The following is a 21,965-nucleotide window of genomic DNA, read 5'->3' on the forward strand; positions in this document are numbered from 1 at the left end:
ATTTAAATGGTCTGGTAAATGGTCTGCACTTATATAGTGCCTTCTTAACCTTAACAGTATTCAAAGCGCTTTACACTGTGACTCATTCACCCATTCATACACACATTCATACACCAATGGCGGCAGAGCTGCCATACAAGGCGCTAGCCTGCCATTGGGAGCAACTTGGGGTTCAGTGTCTTGCCCAAGGACACTTCGGCATGTGGAGTCATGTGGGCCTGTGATTAGTGACCGACCCGCTCTACCAACTGAGCCACAAAAAATGTCATGTGTTTAACAGATTCAATCCATGTTCAATAGATCTAACCCTAACCTAACTATAACAGAATCCCTGATTTTCATAGTTTAGAAGTGTGGGTCTGGGATATTAAGCATAATGTGATGCACAATGTGAACCACGTTAATGTGGAAGAGATTTATCACTTGATGCTTTATTACATCACACTCTTTTTAGGTCATAACATAATGTGTTTCAAACTTTTTAACAGCAAGCTGTCCTGTAAACTCAAGCTCACTTACCATACATCTTTCCCTCGTCCGAGAGGATGATTTTGCGCCGACCACAGGGCGGGTAGATCGCCAGCGCCTCCTGAAAGCTCTGTTCAATGTCTGGGCTCCATACGCCCTCGGCGTCTCCGTCCATTGCCTTGTCCAGCTCATCACTCCCATCCTCCAGCCCCTGCTCCGGGCTGCCGTTTGCACTCCACTTGTTGGACGCAATGGTGTCGGCTCCTACCGGGCCCTGCCACGAGCCCCAACACTATGCAATTACTGAAAAAATAGAAAGAGAGGCCGAGAGGCAGAAAGAGATTACCAATCATAATCATTATACTGTGGTCATAGAGATCAAGTCAATTATTCTGAGAAAATCCTCTCATTTCTTTTAATGGAAACAATCCACCCCATTCACATCGACATCACTCACTTAATTTAGAACTGCTCACCCACAAATCTGAAGCTTAAACTTAATTCCCTCCACAACTAATGAAGACAACAGCAATTGTAACTCTTATTATGGTTTCCTTTCCTCTAGCATTCGCAAAATGACAAATGAATTTTTGACATTATAAAAATCCCATTTGAAAGGATTAGATAATTAGGACTGGCCTACAAAAATACCTGTGGTTAGGAACGAGCAGCCCAATGTGGCCGTCTTAAGCGTCTGAAAATGGTTAAGAGATCTTAAGCGTTTTTCAGGCTGCCTCTTTTTCGCATGGTATTGTTCATGAGGATTGGGTCCCTGGAGTCACTATCATGCCAACATATTTCATTCTTTTATTTCATTTTCTGCTGATGTTGACAAAAAAACGCAGCTTGGGTAAATACGACTGACTCCGATTGCGACCTTCCTTTGGGGATATTCAAACGCTCTGGTTACACACACGCTGAAAGAATAAGCTTGACATGGCAGCCTGGAGACATAGAATGAGCAAACAACGGCATGGAGACTACTGGAATATGTGAGCAGTCAAATTAATTTTCAACATTGCGGACCCAGGCCTCAATCCAAAGCCAGAGAGTAAATAATTAGCGATTCAATACGTTTCCAAATTGCATTTGCTTCTCAAGGGATGACAAACAATGTTTACTCTGATCAGGATGGTTGCAGTCACTGTATGTTCGACATAAGAGTTACAGAACCTCAGAATGTTTTGAGAATAAATGTCAAACAAAAGTGAAGGAGATTACATTCTCTGATAGAAGAACCAATAATTAGTGCAATGGGCTTATCTCAAATGGAGAAGGCCAGTCCTGTTCAGGGGCTCAATGTTTAAAGTGGAAACACAAACTCATTCACACTCACTAGTCCTTATGGGCTTGACTGCACAGAGGTCAAAAACCATAAACCCTTTACATCTAACAAACTTGAGAACCATTTAACAAGGGTTTAAATAGTAAAAAGGGTCCACCTTATGATATTCTGTGTAGGATTTACCTTTACTGATCCAATAAGCAGCCCTTAATTTTTTATTTGAATAAATGTATTTCCACAAATACATAAAAAAATAAATAAAAAAAAAGGTAAAAATAATAAATAGTATATGTAAATAACATTCAGGAACTGTACTCTAAGGGCAATTCCAGCATTATGGATGTGACATATGTAGTGAAGATGTAGCTTCATATACAAAGTACTCACAAGGAATATATCAAAAAATGCTATGTATAATCATAGACCACTAAGAGTCCAGACATTGGAAAAGTTTTTTTTTTTTTTCTTCAGTTTAAATCAGGAAATGAGATTGTGTTATGGATGTGATAAAAATGGACACCCACGTTTTTGGGAGACCACAGACTTTGTAAAAACTCTGTGAATTGAAATGCACATTATTATAATAGCCACAGAATGTAGAGGTTTTGGCACTCCTAAGAACATGCAATATTTTTATATTTATTGTCGTTTTCACATAAATGGGGAAAAACAGGCATTAAGGATGTGACATTTCTTTGTTAAGTTACAGTTGTGAAAACAGCACTTACATCATGAGAGGAAACCATCCAAAACGCTTAGAAATCTTAAATCTATGAACCAGGAACATTCATACAGTATATTCGATTAAAATTCCCTTATTTGGGCATTAAAATATGATTGGAATTTGAATGCCCAATAATCGCGGTTGTCTCAAATAACTGCGGTTAGATCAAATAACCACGATTAGATGGTTATTTAATAAATCGCGACAGGCCTAATAGCTAGCAAGATAAGTCAGCGTTGACAACTCACCGACTGTAACTGCCATGGTGTCCCGAGTGGTCTCTCCACTAACAAAGGGACAATGTCCCAGCACGCCGTCCATGATCTCTAACCATGTTCTTTGGGCACCTCTTTGCCCCCCTCTTTGTGTTTTAATGGATTTGTACAGTGCCTGCCATTTTTTTTTATTTTTCCCGAACCTGTACCATTGTGTGCTGGATACACAACCTGCAAGCTCAGTGATCTTGGTGCTGAAACCTCTGACCAGACACAGCGAAACTTCACCTTTGACATCGACCCTGCCTCAATCCCCAGTTGGCTTTCTTTGAAATTGGCGGGCCAAAGGCCATTGGCCCCGAGGATTGAAGCCACAGAAGTGACAGTGTAATTAATGATGAATGCGGCAACTAGAAAAACTTCTGTGAAGACAGCACCTCACAAATGTGAGTTGAAAGCTTTACAATCAATGTGTAAATATGCACATTATTAGAGATACATGTGTTGAACTGAGTTTTGCTAACATGCTAAAGCTAGCAGCAACGAATCACATGCGTTTGAAACGCCATACCTGTCAGCTCAAAAACAGCGAATGCTTCCGTACATGAAAAAAAAAAAAACCTTTCCATTCGGGACGATACTATACTTTGAAAATTCATACACTACATGGCTGGATGCATAGTGCATATTACAAGCGCACAGTATGTCTTCTCAACAATATGCACGATTTGGGTATCATGCATGTCTGTCGCACAAATGATGCGCATCAAGATACACACTGTGGGGTTTGTCTTTTTCAATCACCATTAATTATATAGCACACCCTACACGTTTTTAGAATAAACTAATGTGGAATGCATTCTGCAATGTTACCACATAAAATCACCTTATGGCATTGCACGAGGTAACATACGGTATATGATTTGCTTACTCTATGAACAAGACATGGCTGTATTTTCCAATTTAGAAAAAACTATCTATGCATTTTGTGCATATATGTACTGGAGAAGAGGGTGAGAGATGGGCATGTGTATGGGGAGTGCAGAGAAGCCACTCTATTGGAGAGTTGGGCTTAAATTCCAGACATGTCCTTATTAAGGAAGTGCGGCTTGAGTTCTTTCTCTCTCGCGCTTATGTCAACCAAGCCCCCTCTCGCTCTACCCTCTTCCCCAACCTGCACTCCCAAACACTCTGCCCAAATAAGGAGAGGAGAGTAAAGGATGAGGGGAGGGAAGAGGGAGGCGTGCTGTAGTCTATGGGTGGGTTTGGGGTTTGAGACAAAGCTGTAGGGACGGGAGGGGAGGACTGACCAATTTAGACATCCACTTCGGAGTCTGAAAAACAGTGGGATTGTTTTGGACAAAATGCAACATCAGCACACCCAGGGACCTGAACATTCTCGGTGCTCCAAATAAAGCGAGAGCTAGTAGTGCTGCTAACTGCAGGCCAACTCTGCTTGGACATGGCTTGTTCTTACACAAAATAGGCCTAGTACCAAGAAGAACCGTGGTTTTTGGACATCTACCATTGTAGCACCATGGTATTCTTGGAATGACCTTGGAATCCCATTTAAATAACATGGTGCAATAATTCCAGTACCATGGTACCCAGTGTTATTATTGTTAACTAAAATGTATTCGTAAACTAAAGGAAAAACTGCCATGCTTGGAAAAAATTACAACTAAAATACATTTTCATAACTCGAAAACTGACAAAAATGAGATAATGTGATAAAAATGCTGAAAAGCTAATATTAAAACATATATTTTTAAAATTCATACATTTCATAACGTACCTAGTTAGAAGGTCCCCATCATAATTGAAAGCATTAGATGGGGGAGAAATTAATATTAAAAGGTAAATCAGAAGCTTGAGAATTGGAATCAAATCAAGAAATCTGTATCAATACCAAGCCCTAGCTGTCATGGTAGTGTCCAAAAGTCATGGCATTAGCATACATTTAAGTAAAATGGCACTTTAACATAATGGTATGGTTTGATTAACATGGCATGCTTTACATGCTACTTTTTTGTAAGGTTAATAGCAAATAGTGAGATTTAAAGTTGAAATTACCAAGACAGTGTCCTGGAAGAACAACAGCTGCGCACAATACATTGATCCAAAGCCAAAGTAGATTTCTGATGCTAAGTGCAACTCACATCTGGCAGTGCGTTCTTTTGATCTTACCCTTTGATCTTGAAGCAGATTTCAGAAAAATCAACTTAGCACATTTCTTTCAAAAAGAGACATGGCAAATAAGAACAAGAATAAGTTTAGACAGAGTCAATAGCATTATATCTTTCTCACAACAAACGAGCTCTTCAAATATGTTTCTGCAACTTTAAAGTCCATTGAGCGCTACGTGATGCAGCAAGCTGGCAATTATCAGGAAAGATTGTTAAAAAACAGGCACAAATGCCTAATTTTCCCATCAGGCAGCTAGGACGTCACGACTCTTGATTCAATGACATGGCACACACAGATTTTCGCTGAAGTCGTTCCCAATGTCTCTCGAGAACCAAACAGAGCTCTTATTCAGTATATAATGCTGAAGAATTTCCATGTGGTGCAGGAATGTAAATAATGCAGTGAAATCCACTCGGCTCACACATTCATTGAGACGCCCATTGAATAAAAACACCCGTCCCTGCCCACTATCTCACAGAGCTCCAACACAGTACGTATTGTTGTCGAGTGCAGCATTGAGTTGCTGACAGAACTGCTTCTCTTGAGGTTACAAGATTGCTAACAGTCAGTACATTTACATGCACAGTTATTATCAAGCTACAGTGGGTTTTTGCATAGTCACGCTATAAGTATATATTAGATTAATTGCAATCTTCATTTGAACGATTCAGATGGCAGTTCTTAAAATCCCAAGATTGATCTTTTATATTTGCTTTCAAATTTACCTCTACTTTGTCAAGTTGATTATTATATATAACTAGACAAACATTCTCAGTAATATCCAAATTGATGCCTATCCTTGCATCTGAAATCATAATTTTTAAGTGCATGTAAAATTACTGAATAACTTTGTATTATGGTACTAGTTTAGAATTTATATCTGTATCATAAAGTCCAGAGAAACTTCAAAAAGTATGATCAACTATAGAGCATCGCTTTAAAACTAGTGGACTCTGAGATAATTCCTAACAAATGGGATACAGCGTGGAATACTGGAGGTGTTCGGAGGGACTGAAGTTGCCAGAATGTTCTTACCAAAATCACAAAGGCTTAGTCACAGGGCCATTCCAGGAACGGGGCAATGATTGAGGCTTACATTGTTGACTCTTCGGATTTTCCTCTCAGAGAGGCTGTTTATGACTCAGTCAGACACTGTGGTCATGCATAAGAGGTATTTCATATGCAAAGACATTAAGCAAAATAAGGCCAAACTAGAACTGTATTGAGCCTTTACAACACATCAATAATACAGCTAATATAGATGTGTTCTTAGTAATTATGTTGACTAAGATCTAAAAGTATAACACACATTTTACAGAAAGAAAAGTAACTGTAGCACCCTTGAGTACAGCGCTGAAGACGAAGTTGTTTCAGAGAAACCTCGCCGATACTTTTAGCAGATGCTTTTATCCAAAGCGACTTGCAGAATGCTTACCACTAATAACCTGGGGTTAAAGGAATATTCCAGATTCAATAGAAGTTATGCTCAATCGACAGCACTTGTGGCATAATGTTAAAATAATTTTGGCTTGTCCCTCCTTTTATTTGGGGCAGTGGTGGCTCAAAGGTTAAGGCTCTGGGTTACTGACCAGAAGGTTGGGGGTTCAAGCCACAGAACCGCCAAGATGCCACTGTTGGGCCCTTGAGCAAGGCCCAACAGTCAAGGCTCCAGAGGCACCATATCATGGCTGACCCTGCACTCTGACCCCAGCTTAGCTGGGATACAGTGGGTACGGAAAGTATTCAGACCCCCTTACATTTTTCACTCTTTGTTATATTGCAGCCATTTGCTAAAATCATTCAAGTTCATTTTTTTTCCTCATTATTGTACACACAGCACCCCATATTGACAGAAAAACACAGAATTGTTGACATTTTTGCACATTTATTAAAAAAGAAAAACTGAAATATCACACGGTCCTAAGTATTCAGACCCTTTGCTGTGACACTCATATATTTAACTCAGGTGCTGTCCATTTGTTCTGATCATCCTTGAGATGGTTCTACACCTTCAATTGAGTCCAGCTGTGTTTGATTATACTGATTGGACTTGATTAGGAAAGCCACACACCTGTCTATATAAGACCTTACAGCTCACAGTGCATGTCAGAGCAAATGAGAATCAAGAGGTCAAAGGAACTGCCTGAAGAGCTCAGAGACAGAATTGTGGCAAGGCACAGATCTGGCCAAGGTTACAAAACAAATTCTGCTGCCCTTAAGGTTCATAAGAGCACAGTGGCCTCCATAATCCTTAAATGGAAGACGTTTGGGACGACCAGAACCCTTCCTAGAGCTGGCCGTCCGGCCAAACTGAGCTATCGGGGGAGAAGAGCCTTGGTGAGAGAGGTAAAGAAGAACCCAAAGATCACTGTGGCTGAGCTCCAGAGATGTAGTCGGGAGATGGGAGAAAGTTGTAGTAAGTCAACCATCACTGCAGCCATCCACCAGTCGGGGCTTTATGGCAGAGTGGCCCGACGGAAGCCTCTCCTCAGTGCAAGACACAAAAAACACCTGAATGACTCCAAGATGGTGATAAATAAGATTCTTATCAAGAATCTTATAAGATTCCCACTGTATGTGAAAACAATAAAATTTCACTGTATATATGCAAAAATGTATAATGTGCGACCAAAATAAAGGTTTCTATTCTATTCTATTTAACAAAATAAACAAAAAAATCAAGGTTGCAGTGAGGCACTTACAATGGTAGTTCATAGAGTCAATTATTTGGAAGGTTTAAAAGGCAGAAATTTGAAGCTTATAAAAACACTTACATAAATTTTTCTGTAAGAGAGTGTATTTGAGATATAAAGTTGTTTCAAATGTAATTTTAGGGTTTACAGCATTACATCGTCATGGCAATGAAGATGCAAAATTGGATTCAACTTTACACAAAAAAAGGTTAGCATGTGATTTTATCACACTAAAATCCTGCTAACACTCATGTTGCTTTCGTCCATTGGCTATACTTTTAAAACAGTGAGCCTTTTTAACATTTTAGGATTGGCCGCATTCACTTCCATTGTAAGTGCCTTGCTGTAACCTCGATTTAGCTTTTTTTTTTCAGTAATAGGGGATAATTTTTGTGGTAATCAATATTATGCCACAAATGCCATCGATTGAGCTTAACTTGTATTGAACACGGAAAAGTGTCTCCGCTAAAGAGGAAAAAAGGTGATCGATCGCCTCAAGTGCGATTCAAACAGACAATCCAATTACTTCAGTCTTTAACAAAGGTGCCACACCAACAGCGGTGTACTGAATGACACCTTCATATGAAAATCTGAACTTCAACTGACCGAAGAACAAGCTGAAAAAGTAGGTGGCACTGTTTTGCTCTATTTTGGTCTGATTAACGTGTATCATTTCTGCATGAAACTGAGCTACAGGTCTGAAAACGCAATCTGACTAGTTTACATAAAATTTAAAAAAGACAAATTATTGTTTCAGTCCAACTGAAATCAAGCTTTTAAAATGCATGTAAACATACTGACTATCGTAGATGATTGTTTGCTATATTTCATAAGGAAGCATCTTGCATATCCAAGTATTGCTTTTAGTCTCAATAAGTAATCTTCCTAGATTTCAGGGACTCCACGAACTGTCAAAGGAGCGGAGGGACTTTCCAGTGCAAACACACGAATACAGCCTCTCAGAGCAAGTGCTGGAGTCCATCTGCGAGTTAGTCATCCCAGGAGGACTTTTTGGCGGGAAAGAACCAAGTGGAGGATCCGGTCCAGGAGGGAGGTCTTCACGCCATCCAGCCAGTAAAAGAAGAGATGCGGGGGTGGAACCGAGAGAGTTAACGGTAGCTTGGCAAGGAGCCAAACCTGCAAGCTAGAGGGTCTAGCCAAAACTAGGACCTAGAATTGAAGCAACCACACTATGACAAGACACAGCTACAATTCCCTTTTTTAATATTGGAACTAATGCATGGATCTCTCTCTACAGTCGTCCTCCCAACTGTTAAACGCTGCTCAGAATGTGAGATTTGTTAGGACACTGTTGCAGCTGGAACACTTGTTGGCAATAGTACCCCTAGGGAGTATATCCCTCCGGGGAAGCTTCGACAGCACACCCGCCCTTCAACTCAAGCAAGAGAGTATTCTTCAGTATATTTTGCTCTCTCAAACACACCCACACACACACACACACAAAAAAAAACAGTCAGCAGAGAGAAAACAACAGGGCTGGACAAGTGTAGCAGCAGCTGCTGGATGGGTTCAGATTACAGATAAAGACGTATAGAGTCTGAAGGCAAAGTCTCTCCTCTCTTTTCCTCATTCTCCAGCACAGATTTCCAACTATGGCAAAAACCGCATCAAGACTCTTCAGCCCCCTGGTCATGGCAAAAACAAAATGGCATGTGCTTTCTACTGGTTGTGATCTTCCAGATAGGAAACGGACTCCCTAATGGGTAATTCATACAAGACCATTCCTTACACGGTTTAGGAGGCTATTTTTCGTTATAATGTACAGGCCAAATTATACTACACTTTTCCACGTTCGCATTGCATCTCATTGTTGTTCCAGTGACTCGCATATCCAATATTATTGGCTGTTCTAATGTAATCTCTAACGATACGTATATAATCACAATATAATGCATATTAATTTGTCATTATGTGAAGACTCGCAGGCCAATTCCATGAAAGAATGCTCAAAGTGCATCTCTTTGCTCTTCCTTCAAGATAATGTAATCATCTAAATAAATCCGCAACCCTGTTTTCATCATGGCTAGCTGAGCAGTGTATTTTCAAACCATGGTTTGCTTGACTGGAATACTTGCCCGTTAAAATTTCCACTTGTCCTGGACAAGCATTAATAACGAGCCCAGTTACATCTTTGACCAACAAACTGATACGTGAACTAAAAGAGTGACAAAAAAAACGGTAAACCTGCCATTCACTTGCGTGTTTTTATGTTTGTTTGTTTTTTAGCTCATTGGCTTTGATGGTCTGCCTTTTAAAACAACAGTGTTTAAGGTTTTTCGACCAAAGGCCACACACCAGGAACTGGCCACCATAAAGCCATTGGGTGGCCAAATGGAAGAACAAACATCTTCGTAACAGCTCAGAAAAATCTAGTTTGACCAACACAGAGAATTGTTCTGACACCACATGCATTTCATCACATTCTTAATATGTAGCAAGTCAACAGATTTTTAAAACACGCAGTGCTAAGTGAATGTTCCCTTTGTTTTACTGAAAAAGCCAGGAAAAATAATTATGCAATAAACATCAGCATAAGGCTAATATGCAATGATATATTAAGGTCCAAAAATTTGACTGTGAGCTCTGGGCTTCATGATCTCATAAGCTCAATATAGCATCTGTTGGACGCTAATATCATCTAATACAAATAAAGAAATGGATTTAGGCCAGAAACATACTCTGCAAATTCTTCGCCAATGCACTGCAAGAATGCAGTCCCGTTGTGCACACTTAAAATGCGTTCTTGCATTCAAGTGGCAGTAACAAACCTCAGTACTCAAGGGGGCGGTGGATGTTTTATTATTCAGGCAGCTAGCTGTAAACATGTTGTTGACAGTAAGTAACTTTAAATTGCTCAGCAAGATTCTGTTCCAACTATTGCTCCGCCATGACTGTAGTTGATCTGAAAGAGAAAACTGACTTTACAAGAAGACATATGCTGATTCTCCTCTTGTGCCAACTGTGAGAATGCTAAATATTTGAGCGCTGCTTTATGAATTGTGCTAAAACACATATCGGAATGCGATGTATGATTTGATCTTGCATTAGGGCTGCACAATTAATCAAATAAACAATTGCGATTACAATCACAGCAAATAGGCTAACTATTCGTGATTCTATTTAGGTTCAGTTGCGTGTTCTATTTACCGATTAATTGAAATTTTCATTTGAACAGATCCAGATTTAGATTCCTAAAATCCCAAGATCGATCATTTAGTCAACTCTATGCACTACGCTTTACAATGGGAGTAAATCACACACATATATGCAATTTCATGCTATGTGACAGAAAATGTCTGTGATTTGCAGTATAGTGGCGGAGAAGTTAAGCTCCGAGATCCTTTCACTGGCCACGTTTACTTGCACTTAAGAAAGCAATTTATTCAAGGGTTTTGCCAGAACGCGGCATTCTGAAACATCATGTAAACGAGAATGCGGATTTCCTCATGTCGCTTAATGGATTAAGAGAAAGTGGTTTATCACATCCAGGTTTCTCCTCTAGAACGTGGCTTAATATGGTCATGTATATGCATAAGCGGCGTTCTGATGGGTGTTTAAAGTATCCGTATGTGTGTCAACAGACCGGATAACAAAAGTCATAGGATGCAGCTCAATAACAAGTCAACACAGTGGAAAGAATTCAACATTTCTCAGAGTACAGTAGGAAAAGCACATACACTATAATGTGTAACCATTTATACACGGCAAAAATATCGACTGTCCCTCATGTTTGCGTATATGTGCTGTACATTGGGGGAATCCCAGAGTTTTATATAAGAGGGAAACCCCACTATTGCAGCGCAATTCTGCTGTAGTTTGTGATGAAAAGTTAAGGAAACAAAAATTGGAACAAATCTGAAATATCTGGAAATAAACGAAGCAACGGAGAAGCGACATATTCCACTGATATCTTTGTTTGTTATGTAACAAGCGTTGTGGGGAAATTACGTTGCTGTGGAAAGTTGCTTTCCTCACAATAAGCCGCTTTCTGGTATCCATGTTAACGCAGTCACTGCATGTTAAGAGTAAATGCATTATGAGAATTTCTTATATATGCAGGCAAAATTGACATTTTAACCCAAATGAATCAGAATTGAAAGCTTCTGAAATCGAAACGAATCGGGAGATCGGTGTCAGTTACTAGCCCTATTCTTTTAAATCGTGATCAAGTGAAATAATTGACAATTATTTTTGTCAGAATTGTGCAGCCTTCACTTGCATGGCTAGAAGAGTTTGTGCTCACATGTTTCTGGCCTCACATGTGATGTTAATCAAGTTTGATGGGTTTTAATCAAGACGTTCCAGAGAGATGCAGGTTAAGCTGAGCTCTGCCTTCAAGCAAACATGGACAGCAGCTTAAGATTCAAATATTCCAAAGAGTTTTGTTTAAAAGCAATCTTCTTGGTTAGAGACATCTCCTCGTCTAGGACTATTAGCTTGTCTGAGAGGAGAAACACTTCGCGTTCTCTCGTTCCACATAACTTGCATTTTGCCTCTCTGTCACTCCACCTCCTTTATCGTGCTCATTTAGTCTCTCGCTTTTCTTCCAGTCTCTCAGTTTAGCTCTAATAAATTCTACACTACTTCTCCAATAACTTCCTCTAACTTCCTCTCTGGCTCGGCAATCAGGAAACAATCAGAGCATTTGAAGAGACTGAAAGAGAGAGTGTGAGCTGCTGAACTGCTAGATAGACAAGAAAGGGTCAAAATGACATTCTTACATTCAACATTCTTACTCAACAAAGAACACTAAACGTCTGAACATTGCCGTTTGATCAGTAACACTCTCCCACATGAATCTCAGGGACATTAACAGCTTATGATTTCTGGGTTTTCACATTATCCGTCAAGGTGAATTTCTTGGACACCAACTGCTTTCAGATCTGGCCATATGGTTAAATCGAGTTCTGAATCAGTCGGCAGAGGAAAGATTGACACAAAGCGTGGCGTGTGTGCCAGAGGACTCACTCTCTAAAGTCTGATTCAGCACTTTCCTCGGAAAATCTTCAGGCAAATTTGTCAAGTACGGCTCATGCCTGACTTGGTCATTTAGTGGCTAAGGCAGAGGCTGGTGCCAAACCCCATGAAAACGGAAAAGACATGCATAGAGAGACAAATGCAAACACAGGACTCTTGGGACGGCAATAAGAACGAGGCCCCATGTACTGAACTCAGCAGAGAGATAGACAAAGAGAGAAACATCGATACCATCTACTAAATTCCATATAAATCATATTTACAAAATGACTTCTTAAGTAATAAGATGACTCACTAAAGGTTAGATTACAGATTTCCAGAACAAATACAGTATGTTTAAGCAGATATATGACTTGTACAGCAACATTCATTAGTAAAATTTAAATTCTAAAAAAGGGAAATTGCCTTTCATATCAAAACTAAACTCGCTTTTACATTCTCTGAAAAAATGGGACTAGTTCTTGAGTAGGGAATGTTGGGTGGTCATCAAGGATTTGCTATACGATTTGCGTGCCGATGCATCTCACGCATAGTGCACAACACAAATTTCGTCACCAGCACAGCACGTGTGGACTGTCCGCATGCAGCTGCTTTTTCTAGATAAGCAGACAGTCTTCATCTTTGCACATCGCCGGTGGATGCGCCCAGCATAAACTGTGCTAAAAGAGCATCAAAGCAGTCAAAGTGCATATGCGTTGATTTGGATCGATGCATCGATCAAATCACCAATGATACAATGGCATTGATTCAACAGATAAGGATCACTTTATATATTTTTAAGATGCACTTTTATTTTTAAATTCTCTTGCCAGCCACATCTGTATGCATTTCCATCAGGCGATGCAACAAACTTATGATATTCATCTTGCTTTATAAGCACAAGATATGCTTCTCATGTGGCCACACGGATGTGCACGGAGTGATTGAAGCATGAAGTTGCGCCCATCGACAGGGCAGTGAACTCCGGTTCCAGGATAGCGCAGAGCGGCTCACATGTGCATTTAAATCATGCATCCCTCGATATTGTGGCGCATAAAACACATTTGAATTCTACATGAGAATTTTATTTTCTAAAAAGCTGTGATATTCTGAACAGTGCTAAAGAGGCAAAGTGAAAACGCCTGCCCTGCCCCAACATCAATTACAAGACTTTTCACATCTACAAATAAACAAACTTACTAACATTTATTTTAATAAACTAACAGAATTTACACTTTTTGCATTTTTTAGATAATAAATGTAATTGATTTGGTAAAATATAGCACATAAATCGCAGGCCCCTGAATCGAATTGTGGCAGACTTTGAAATAACGGCAAACATCGGCTTGCTGTCTAAGAGAATTTATATAAGATTGTATTGCGATGAAACTTGCGATTTATACCCCTAACGGTATACCAGAGCCATTAGGTGTTCTGGATGATTGCTAGGAAGTTGTAGGTGGTTTCTATGGCGTTGCTAGGGTTTTCTGGGTGCTTACCACACTGAGTCCCTAAATATAGTTGGTTTCCTCTTTGAAAGCAAGTCTTTTGAGTTTTGTTCGTCCATTTTATCGTCTGACTAAATAAAAAATACCTGGTATTATTTTATTCCAAAATCAAAATAAACAATTCATATATTTAATTTTGCATGTAGAAAATTAAGCCTATTTTTAGGGCCATTAATACGTTTTTGTTTTTTTCATTGCACCAATATTTTTATGACAGTTACGCACAGTTTCCCCGTAGATCATTATGATATTCTTATTACTGCGATGTTAACAAAGTGATATATTATTTAAAATGTTCAATATTCAAATGAGTGTTACAGTAATGAAAATCATCATTGAAAACCATGGGAATAGTAAAAGTAAAATGTCCAGAAGCGTTGTGGTAATGAGAATTGGGAAATGTGCTTAAGTATCCTGAAAATAATGTCACGATACAAAAAATCTTAATGGTCCTATAACAGGCTTCATTTTCTTTATGCAAAACAGCATTTCATATATATTTTTGTATTGATTTAGGGTTAAATAAGACAAGAAGATTTTCTTGAGAAACACCCAACACTATTCATCGTAACAATTTGTTGACTCCAATAATAATCAAAGGATCTTCTAGGTTAACAATAACAAATAAACAGCAAGAAAAATTAGAAGAACGAATACAACCCACCACAAAACAGGACTAAAAATAATCTAGGTCTACTTGTTTTTCCAAATGGGGATATTAGATTAGACCTCAGGTGCATGTGTGTATGGAGCGTAGCTGACTGCTCTGTGAACTGGCTGCCACAAACAGTTGGTTTCAAGAACAACTGGAAAATTTTGCAACTTCAGACAGACAGAAACAAAGGCGATACTGTTCTAGCCCATAGCTCGCCCCTCCCACAAGTTGAAAGACCACAGAGAAGCCAAAAATCTTATCTGCCAATGCCTCACGCAGGAAATATATGTAAACAAGTGTCTCGAAAGCAGGCATTCATTTTCAGCGCAATATAAACACCGTTTCATAGGCAGCCTCTACATCATAATTAATAAAGCATAGCGACACATTGTGTGTGTTTTGGCTTACGCCTCGCTACAGGCTCCTTCAACCGCGACGTAGGAAAAAAGCCTTTAATTTAAAAGGGAAAAATTTAATTTGGGGAACTGAAGACCACATAAAATGTTTCTTTTTACAAATACAGGGCGGTAAAGAGGCAAAACAGCAGCGCATCAAACGGTATGTGAAATTCACATTATAAGAGTAAAAATCTCTCGTTTCCCACAAATGCTCAAACACACAGAGCAAGATATTTGTTCAGAGCTCTGTTGACAGACAGGTAAGTGGTCACCATTTGGAGAGCCACTTCTGCGGCGGGTGCTAAAAGAGCGCTTCAGTCTGCACAAATGGATAGAGGCTCATTACTCTCTCAGCTGGACTCTTAACACAAACCAGCTAAAGGAACTGTCAACTGGCCAGCAACATAAACACAAATGGCACAAACAATCCCTCCAATCACACACGCTTGCTCTTTAAAGAGGATATGCCTGCAAACTGGGGTGAAAAAAGGAAAATTCTTTCATTATTTCTTCATCTAGAACAATGCGGGTGCGAGCAATTTTCTATATTAAATGAGTGGAGAGGATGATTGCAAACCTCAGGACTGGTTTGGGTGCTGGGAGTGAAATCTCAGCGCAAAAACAAACAAATCATTAAAACACGCGAGCACAGGAGAGCAAAAGCAGACGTTGAAATGCCGTATCCCCATCTGACAAAGCCTGACAACGGATGGAGTTTGTGGTTGGTTGTGATGTCTGAAAATGAGAACAGCAAATTTGCAGCTGAACAACAAACGCAGTCCATTGAAGAAACCAACCAAAAGGCGATATGTGGCATCTGTTAAAAATCACAAAAAAAAAAATTACGTTTACAGACATTACAACAGCACTGCGATGCACAGATGTGTTGCGCTCAAATCAATCTCAATATGAGGGATTTTCACCCCGTTTTGATAAATCACCATAAATAAAACTTCAATAAAAGAACAACAGTAAATATTTACTTTAATTAACCATTCATCTCGCACATGAATCCACACCAACCCTTTTTTATTTGCCAAACTATGCGATAAAAAGAGCATTTTTGAAGCACTCTGTTTTCAGTGGCGGAAAACGTCAATCTAGTGTGGTAACAAAATCACTGGGCTTCATTCACGAAAAGAAATTGTGTAAAACTTTAAAAAAAGTCACTTTGACCCAAATTCTCGGATTTACGAAAGCTTTCGTATGTTCAAAACGTTAGTTGGTAAGAGCAAATTTGACACCTGCTCCCAACCACCTGTAAACTGTGTGTAAACCATTCTAATGTTTTGTGTTCTTTTTGACATACTGCCATGACTACATTTTGATACATAAAATTAAATAAGTAATGAAAAAAAAGAACTAATAATTACATTTGTGAAATTAAGCTTAAAAAAAATAACTAATTGGGGTGGGGGCATCTGCTACCCCTCCAAGTCAGCTAGCTCCCCCTATTGAGCCCCTGCAGTCAAACTATAGGAGGAAAGAAGGTCCCTCGTTCCCTGATCTCACTAGGGAGGATGAAAGCCAGAACATGATGTTAAAGATGGCCCTATCCAACTTGTTACCACATCTTATTGGAGTGGTGGTGGTGTAGTGGCTAAAGCACAGGGCTGTTAATCAGAAGGTCTCTGCTTCGAACCCCACAGCCACCACCATTGTGTCCTTGAGCAAGACACTTAACTCCAGGTTGCTCCGGGGGGATTGTCCCTGTAATAATTGCACTGTAAGTCGCTTTGCATAAAAGCGTCTGCCAAATGCATAAATGTTATTGGATCTAAAAGGTAGACCAGGCGGGGAGACTTGAATTGGCTTATGTTCATGCCCCAGTTCCTTATACTCAAGCTATATGGGCTCTAGATGAGAGTTATGGTCAACTTAGAAAGCTTGCTTTGAAGGAGCTCTGAGCTATAATGGAGATGCCAGCTATCTGCATAGGTGATGGTAGAGGTTTAGACCAATTTGCCCTCAGAGTTCAGGTATTAGTGGGCCTCCTTCAATCCATGGGCCCTGAGGGTCTCGCTGAGCTTACTTGTGGTAAACAGCAGCTTTTAGAGAAGCATCCCCATGAGCAGTTCAGCCCGTTTAAGAGGAATACGAGATTGAATAGACCAGGTCCCCTTTCTGATAAACTCCTAGATTTTTCCAACTGGCTACAACAAGCCCGCTGCCAGCCCAGATGGCAAAGATTACCTCAGCCTATCCATCAGAGGCCATCACCCTCTCACCCATTAAGAGGTACAGCCATAGTCCATGGTGCTAAAACCTCCTCACATGTGACCTCTCCTAAAGCCCAAGCCGCCCCACTTAAAGTTACCTCTCCCCAACACTTCTCACATTCACAATCTGAATGCTGTCCAGTGTGCACCTATTGTAACTCTAACAAACATCATGTTAGTAAATGTTATTGCTTCCTCCAGCTCACAAAAGAACAGACCACTTTGCCACCCAGTGTGACCTGAAGGGACGCTACCTCAGCCTATCCATCAGAGGCCATCACCCTCTCACCCATTAAGAGGTACAGCCATAGTCCATGGTGCTAAAACCTCCTCACATGTGACCTCTCCTAAAGCCCAAGCCGCCCCACTTAAAGTTACCTCTCCCCAACACTTCTCACATTCACAATCTGAATGCTGTCCAGTGTGCACCTATTGTAACTCTAACAAACATCATGTTAGTAAATGTTATTGCTTCCTCCAGCTCACAAAAGAACAGACCACTTTGCCACCCAGTGTGACCTGAAGGGACGCTACAGCCAGTGCAATGGGAAACATTTACATGTTCTATGCAATATCAACCAGAGGCAAGTGCATAACCTCTCTCTATCTTGACGACCCTATTGACTTCAATAAAGTGCTGCTGAAGGTAGTTGAAGTGACCCTGCGTAATGGAAACAGATACTTAAACACTTATGCCATACTGGATGATGGGTATGAAAGAACAATCCTCCTGCACCCTGCTGCCCAGACAGACCCGCTACTCCTAACTCCGTCAGCTTCCTCTCAAACAGCTTAATAAAGTAAGACCCCTGCTCCTACTAGGGGTTGATCATACACGCCTTATTACCCCAACACAACCTGTGAAATTAGGTCCTCCTGGAGCCTCTCTGGCAATCAAGACCCAACTTGGCTGGACACTGTAGTGCCCTGCAAGAGATCTCGTTAGCTCTCCCACTGCATTTTTTTCACTAAATCTCCTTTAAATGCCCACCTGATGACATCCACCATAATGTACAGAAACTGTGGCAGCTGGATGCACTACCTCAGAGAAGCATGAAAGCTGTGGTTTGTTCTAAACAGAATCAAGAAGAAATGCACCAGCTTGAGACAGAAACCATTAGAACACCTGTTGATGGTGTCCTACGGTATGCCACACCTCTTCTCTGTACAGACCACTGCCCCCGAAGGCTCCTAAAGAGGCAGTTATGCCCGGTCTTCGCAGATGTGAGAAGCAACTCCTTCAAAAGCCACAACAGGCCGAGACCTATACCAGAGAGATCCAGAAATTAGTTAACGCTGGGTATGTCAAGAAGTTGTCCTCATCTGAAATAGAAGATGCCCCTGAGTCCTGGTACATACCTCACCACATTGTGCATCATAATGGTAAAGACCGCATTGAATTTGATTGATTTTGGGAGGAGAAGGAACAATGTCTGAACTCACAGTTGCTTCCTGGACCAACCCTTGAGCCTTCCCTCCTTGGAGTTTTGCTCTGTTTTAGGCAGCACAAGATTACAATCAGTGGAGAAATTAAATCAATATTCCACCAGGTGCGCCGGTTACCTCGGGATAGACCTCTCCTGCACTTCCTCTGGCATGATCTGGACTGCAGATCTCCTCCAACTGTGTATGAATGGCAGGTTTTCCTCTTTAGAACGACCTCAAGCCCTTGCTTTGCCATTTACGCATTACCCATTCCATACTCAATTGCTTCTAAAATGTATAACTGCCTGCAAATTCTCCCAACACCGGAGGATGCCAGAGACCTTCTTCACAGCTTGCGCACTACCCTCTCCTCTGGTGGCTTTGAAATCAGACAATGGGCCAGCAACAAACCTAGGGTAATCTGTGACCTACCTCCAGAAGCCAGGTCAAATCAAATGGAACTCTGGCTGTCACACCATCCTTCCCTTGATCCCCTTGGGGTCTACCCTAGGTCTCTACTGGAACTGCCATGCAGACACCCTCAGATACAGGCACAGAGCCATTGAATCTAACACTCCAACTATGCGCCATATTTACAGAGTTCTTGCTAGCCAGTATGATCCTCCCTTACACAACAAGTGCCAATATCATCGTCCAGCACTTATGGGGAAAGGCACGAGAATGGGATGACCCAAACCTCACCCATGATCTTCTAGAAGCCTGACTTTCGTGGGAAAAAAACTCCATAACCTCTCCACCATCACCTTGCCTCACACCTCAGTCAGTAGACATAGACACCGTCCATCCAAGACCTTCACATCTTCTGTGATGCATCAAAGCAGTCCTATGTTGCGGTTGCCAACATGCACACAGAAGATGGTCAGCAGCAAGTCTTTCCTCATGGCAAGGTCCCATGTTGCTCCCATAAATCAGCTATCCATTCCATGACTTCAATTATGTGCAGCGCTCATATGAGCTCAGCTATTCAGTCTCCTCCAAACAGCGCTCACCCTCCATATCAGAAAGACTACTCTGTGGACTGACTCTACCAATGTTCTCTATTGGCTTTTCTCTGACTCTTGCCACTATTAAGTCTTTGTCGGAACCAGGGTAGCTGAGATTCAGGAGCTCACTGAAGGCCAGGAGTGGTGCTATGTTGATTCTCAGAACAACCCAGCGGACGACCTAACTAGAGAAAAGCACCTGGCTGATCTTGGTAGGCTCTGCAGGTGGAACCAAGGACCTGCCTTCCTGTTTCTATCCTCTGAGCTGTGGCCCACTAACCCTGTTATAGATCTGTCTGATGACCCTGTAGAGCTGCGTAAGCCCAGTTTCTGTGGTACCGTATCCCTCAGTCAATGCCCCTCCATCCCTGATCCCAACCAATTTGCCACCATTCTAACAATTTCACTGAAGATCGTTCCGATTGCAAGTATATTACTATTACAATATTAATTTACCCGAGAAGTTTCTCCAACGATTCTGGCGATGTGCTCAATTGAACCAGAGAAGGTTAACGCTGGTGGACATCCTCCTGTAGGCATGAACTTACGTGAAGTGTAAATTTTCTTGCACTAAAGCTTCATGTCAAACCATTTTTATTGACCTCTTTGACCGTTTAATTCACAAAAGAAATTCTGATGACAGCAAAAGCATGTGAAGATAAATCCTTTTTTATATATATATATATTTTTCGATGTGAATCGAAGAAGCCTTACTTATTTGGCGTTTTCATGGGCATGGATACTTTTTTATGGTAATTGTGAATGAACATGCTTGCACACCCCATTTACAAATGTTTGGAATTTACTAACACAAGTTTTACCAAGAAATTTGAGGTGTATGCAGCATTAGTGAATCCAGAGGAATGTTTTCATGAAGCTCCATTTTACAGGTAAATGACTTCTAATTCACTCACATATTTACGAAATTTATGAATGAGGCCCAATGCGTTTTGAAATGAAAACGCATTAGTGTGGACATGGCCTTATATTTGCTCTATAACACCAATTTTAGGGAGCTAATCTTGCCTGTTCAAATAAGTGTATCCTAAGACCGAACAAATGGTGAAACTTCTATATATAGGTTTAAACAGACACTTTCTTCTTCTTATTATTATTAGAACTTTAATACTGCAGGGCAAATTAATGTAGGGCTGCAGCAGTGCTTCACACAACAACATAATAACTAAACAAGAATACAGCATACCAGATCACACATTGAGAATAAATATTAAAAATAAATAAAAATACAATAATAATTATAAGAAACTTTGATCATCAGCCATTACATAGTCGAATAGCCACAGGCACAAAGGTAAATTTATATCAATTTATAAGGCACCTTACACCATGTAGATGCCTCCCAAGGGGCAAAAGCTTAAACTGAGGGTGCAAGGGATGCGTTTCATCTCCCATGATGCTATAAGCCCTTCTTATCACCTGTTGCTCATAAAATACAGTTAAACTATGGCTTGAAGGCAGTTTTTGATAGACAGTGAGGAAACTGTTTATATGAAAGATAAACACAAAATACTATATGAACTATAAAAATTTATGAGAATAGACCTTTGAACACTGAAGGAGTTCAATTTCCTCAGCACATGTAGTCTTTGCTGTGACGTTTTAATAATCGCCTCAGTGTCCGTTCAGACTTACACTTTTTATCAAAAATGTTCCCCAAGTGCTTGTTTTCTTGCAGTAGTGACTTACAATAAAGTGCACATATCACGTAAGTGGCAAATACCAGGACAGGTAGCTGAGATCACCTATCACAAACTAGGCTATAAACTTCCCATAGCTGACAAAGACAAGACATTTTCAGTATCTCTCTATTCTAGTGTTAGCAAATTGGGCAAACATGACCATTGAATATTCTAAACAAAATACAGCAATAAAATCCTGCAAAACAAGCACATGCTAAACCAAAAGCTAAAACAAGGAGTTTCAGTGTGTCTGTGGCAAAAATAAGTGCGTGGCCTTCGAATATATGAGGTCTTAGTGTCCCATATAGTTCATTTCAACTTTAATAAGCCAAACACATTGGGCGAACTAGGGTGATCTGAGACGTTGGGTAATGTGGGAGTGTGGGACATCTTATTCCTGGTGCTCCATCACAAACAAGTCTTTGCTAATATGACCATATTTTAACTACTTTGTCATATGACTGACAAGGTTCCCACACCTTTCAACCAATGAATTTACATAGCATT

At 40.4% G+C, this 21,965-nt stretch overlaps 1 protein-coding gene across 10 annotated transcripts in view; it reads right to left on the reverse strand.

The window, feature by feature from the left end:
- LOC127646510 (transcriptional enhancer factor TEF-5-like) overlaps positions 1–21,965 on the reverse strand; it is a 74,616-nt gene that overhangs the window by 49,944 nt on the left and 2,707 nt on the right. For 9 of the 10 annotated variants that reach the window (XM_052130229.1, XM_052130227.1, XM_052130228.1 and 6 more), the window contains one exon: positions 520–771. In XM_052130229.1, the coding sequence (XP_051986189.1) occupies positions 520–643 (124 nt within the window). In that variant the 5' untranslated portion in view covers positions 644–771. Of the gene's footprint in view, positions 1–519; positions 772–21,965 lie in introns of those variants that run through there. The other variant, XM_052130230.1, reaches the window with a different exon arrangement.

This window comes from Xyrauchen texanus, chromosome 7, assembly GCF_025860055.1.
Source record: "Xyrauchen texanus isolate HMW12.3.18 chromosome 7, RBS_HiC_50CHRs, whole genome shotgun sequence".
Taxonomy (NCBI): Eukaryota; Metazoa; Chordata; class Actinopteri; order Cypriniformes; family Catostomidae; genus Xyrauchen; species Xyrauchen texanus.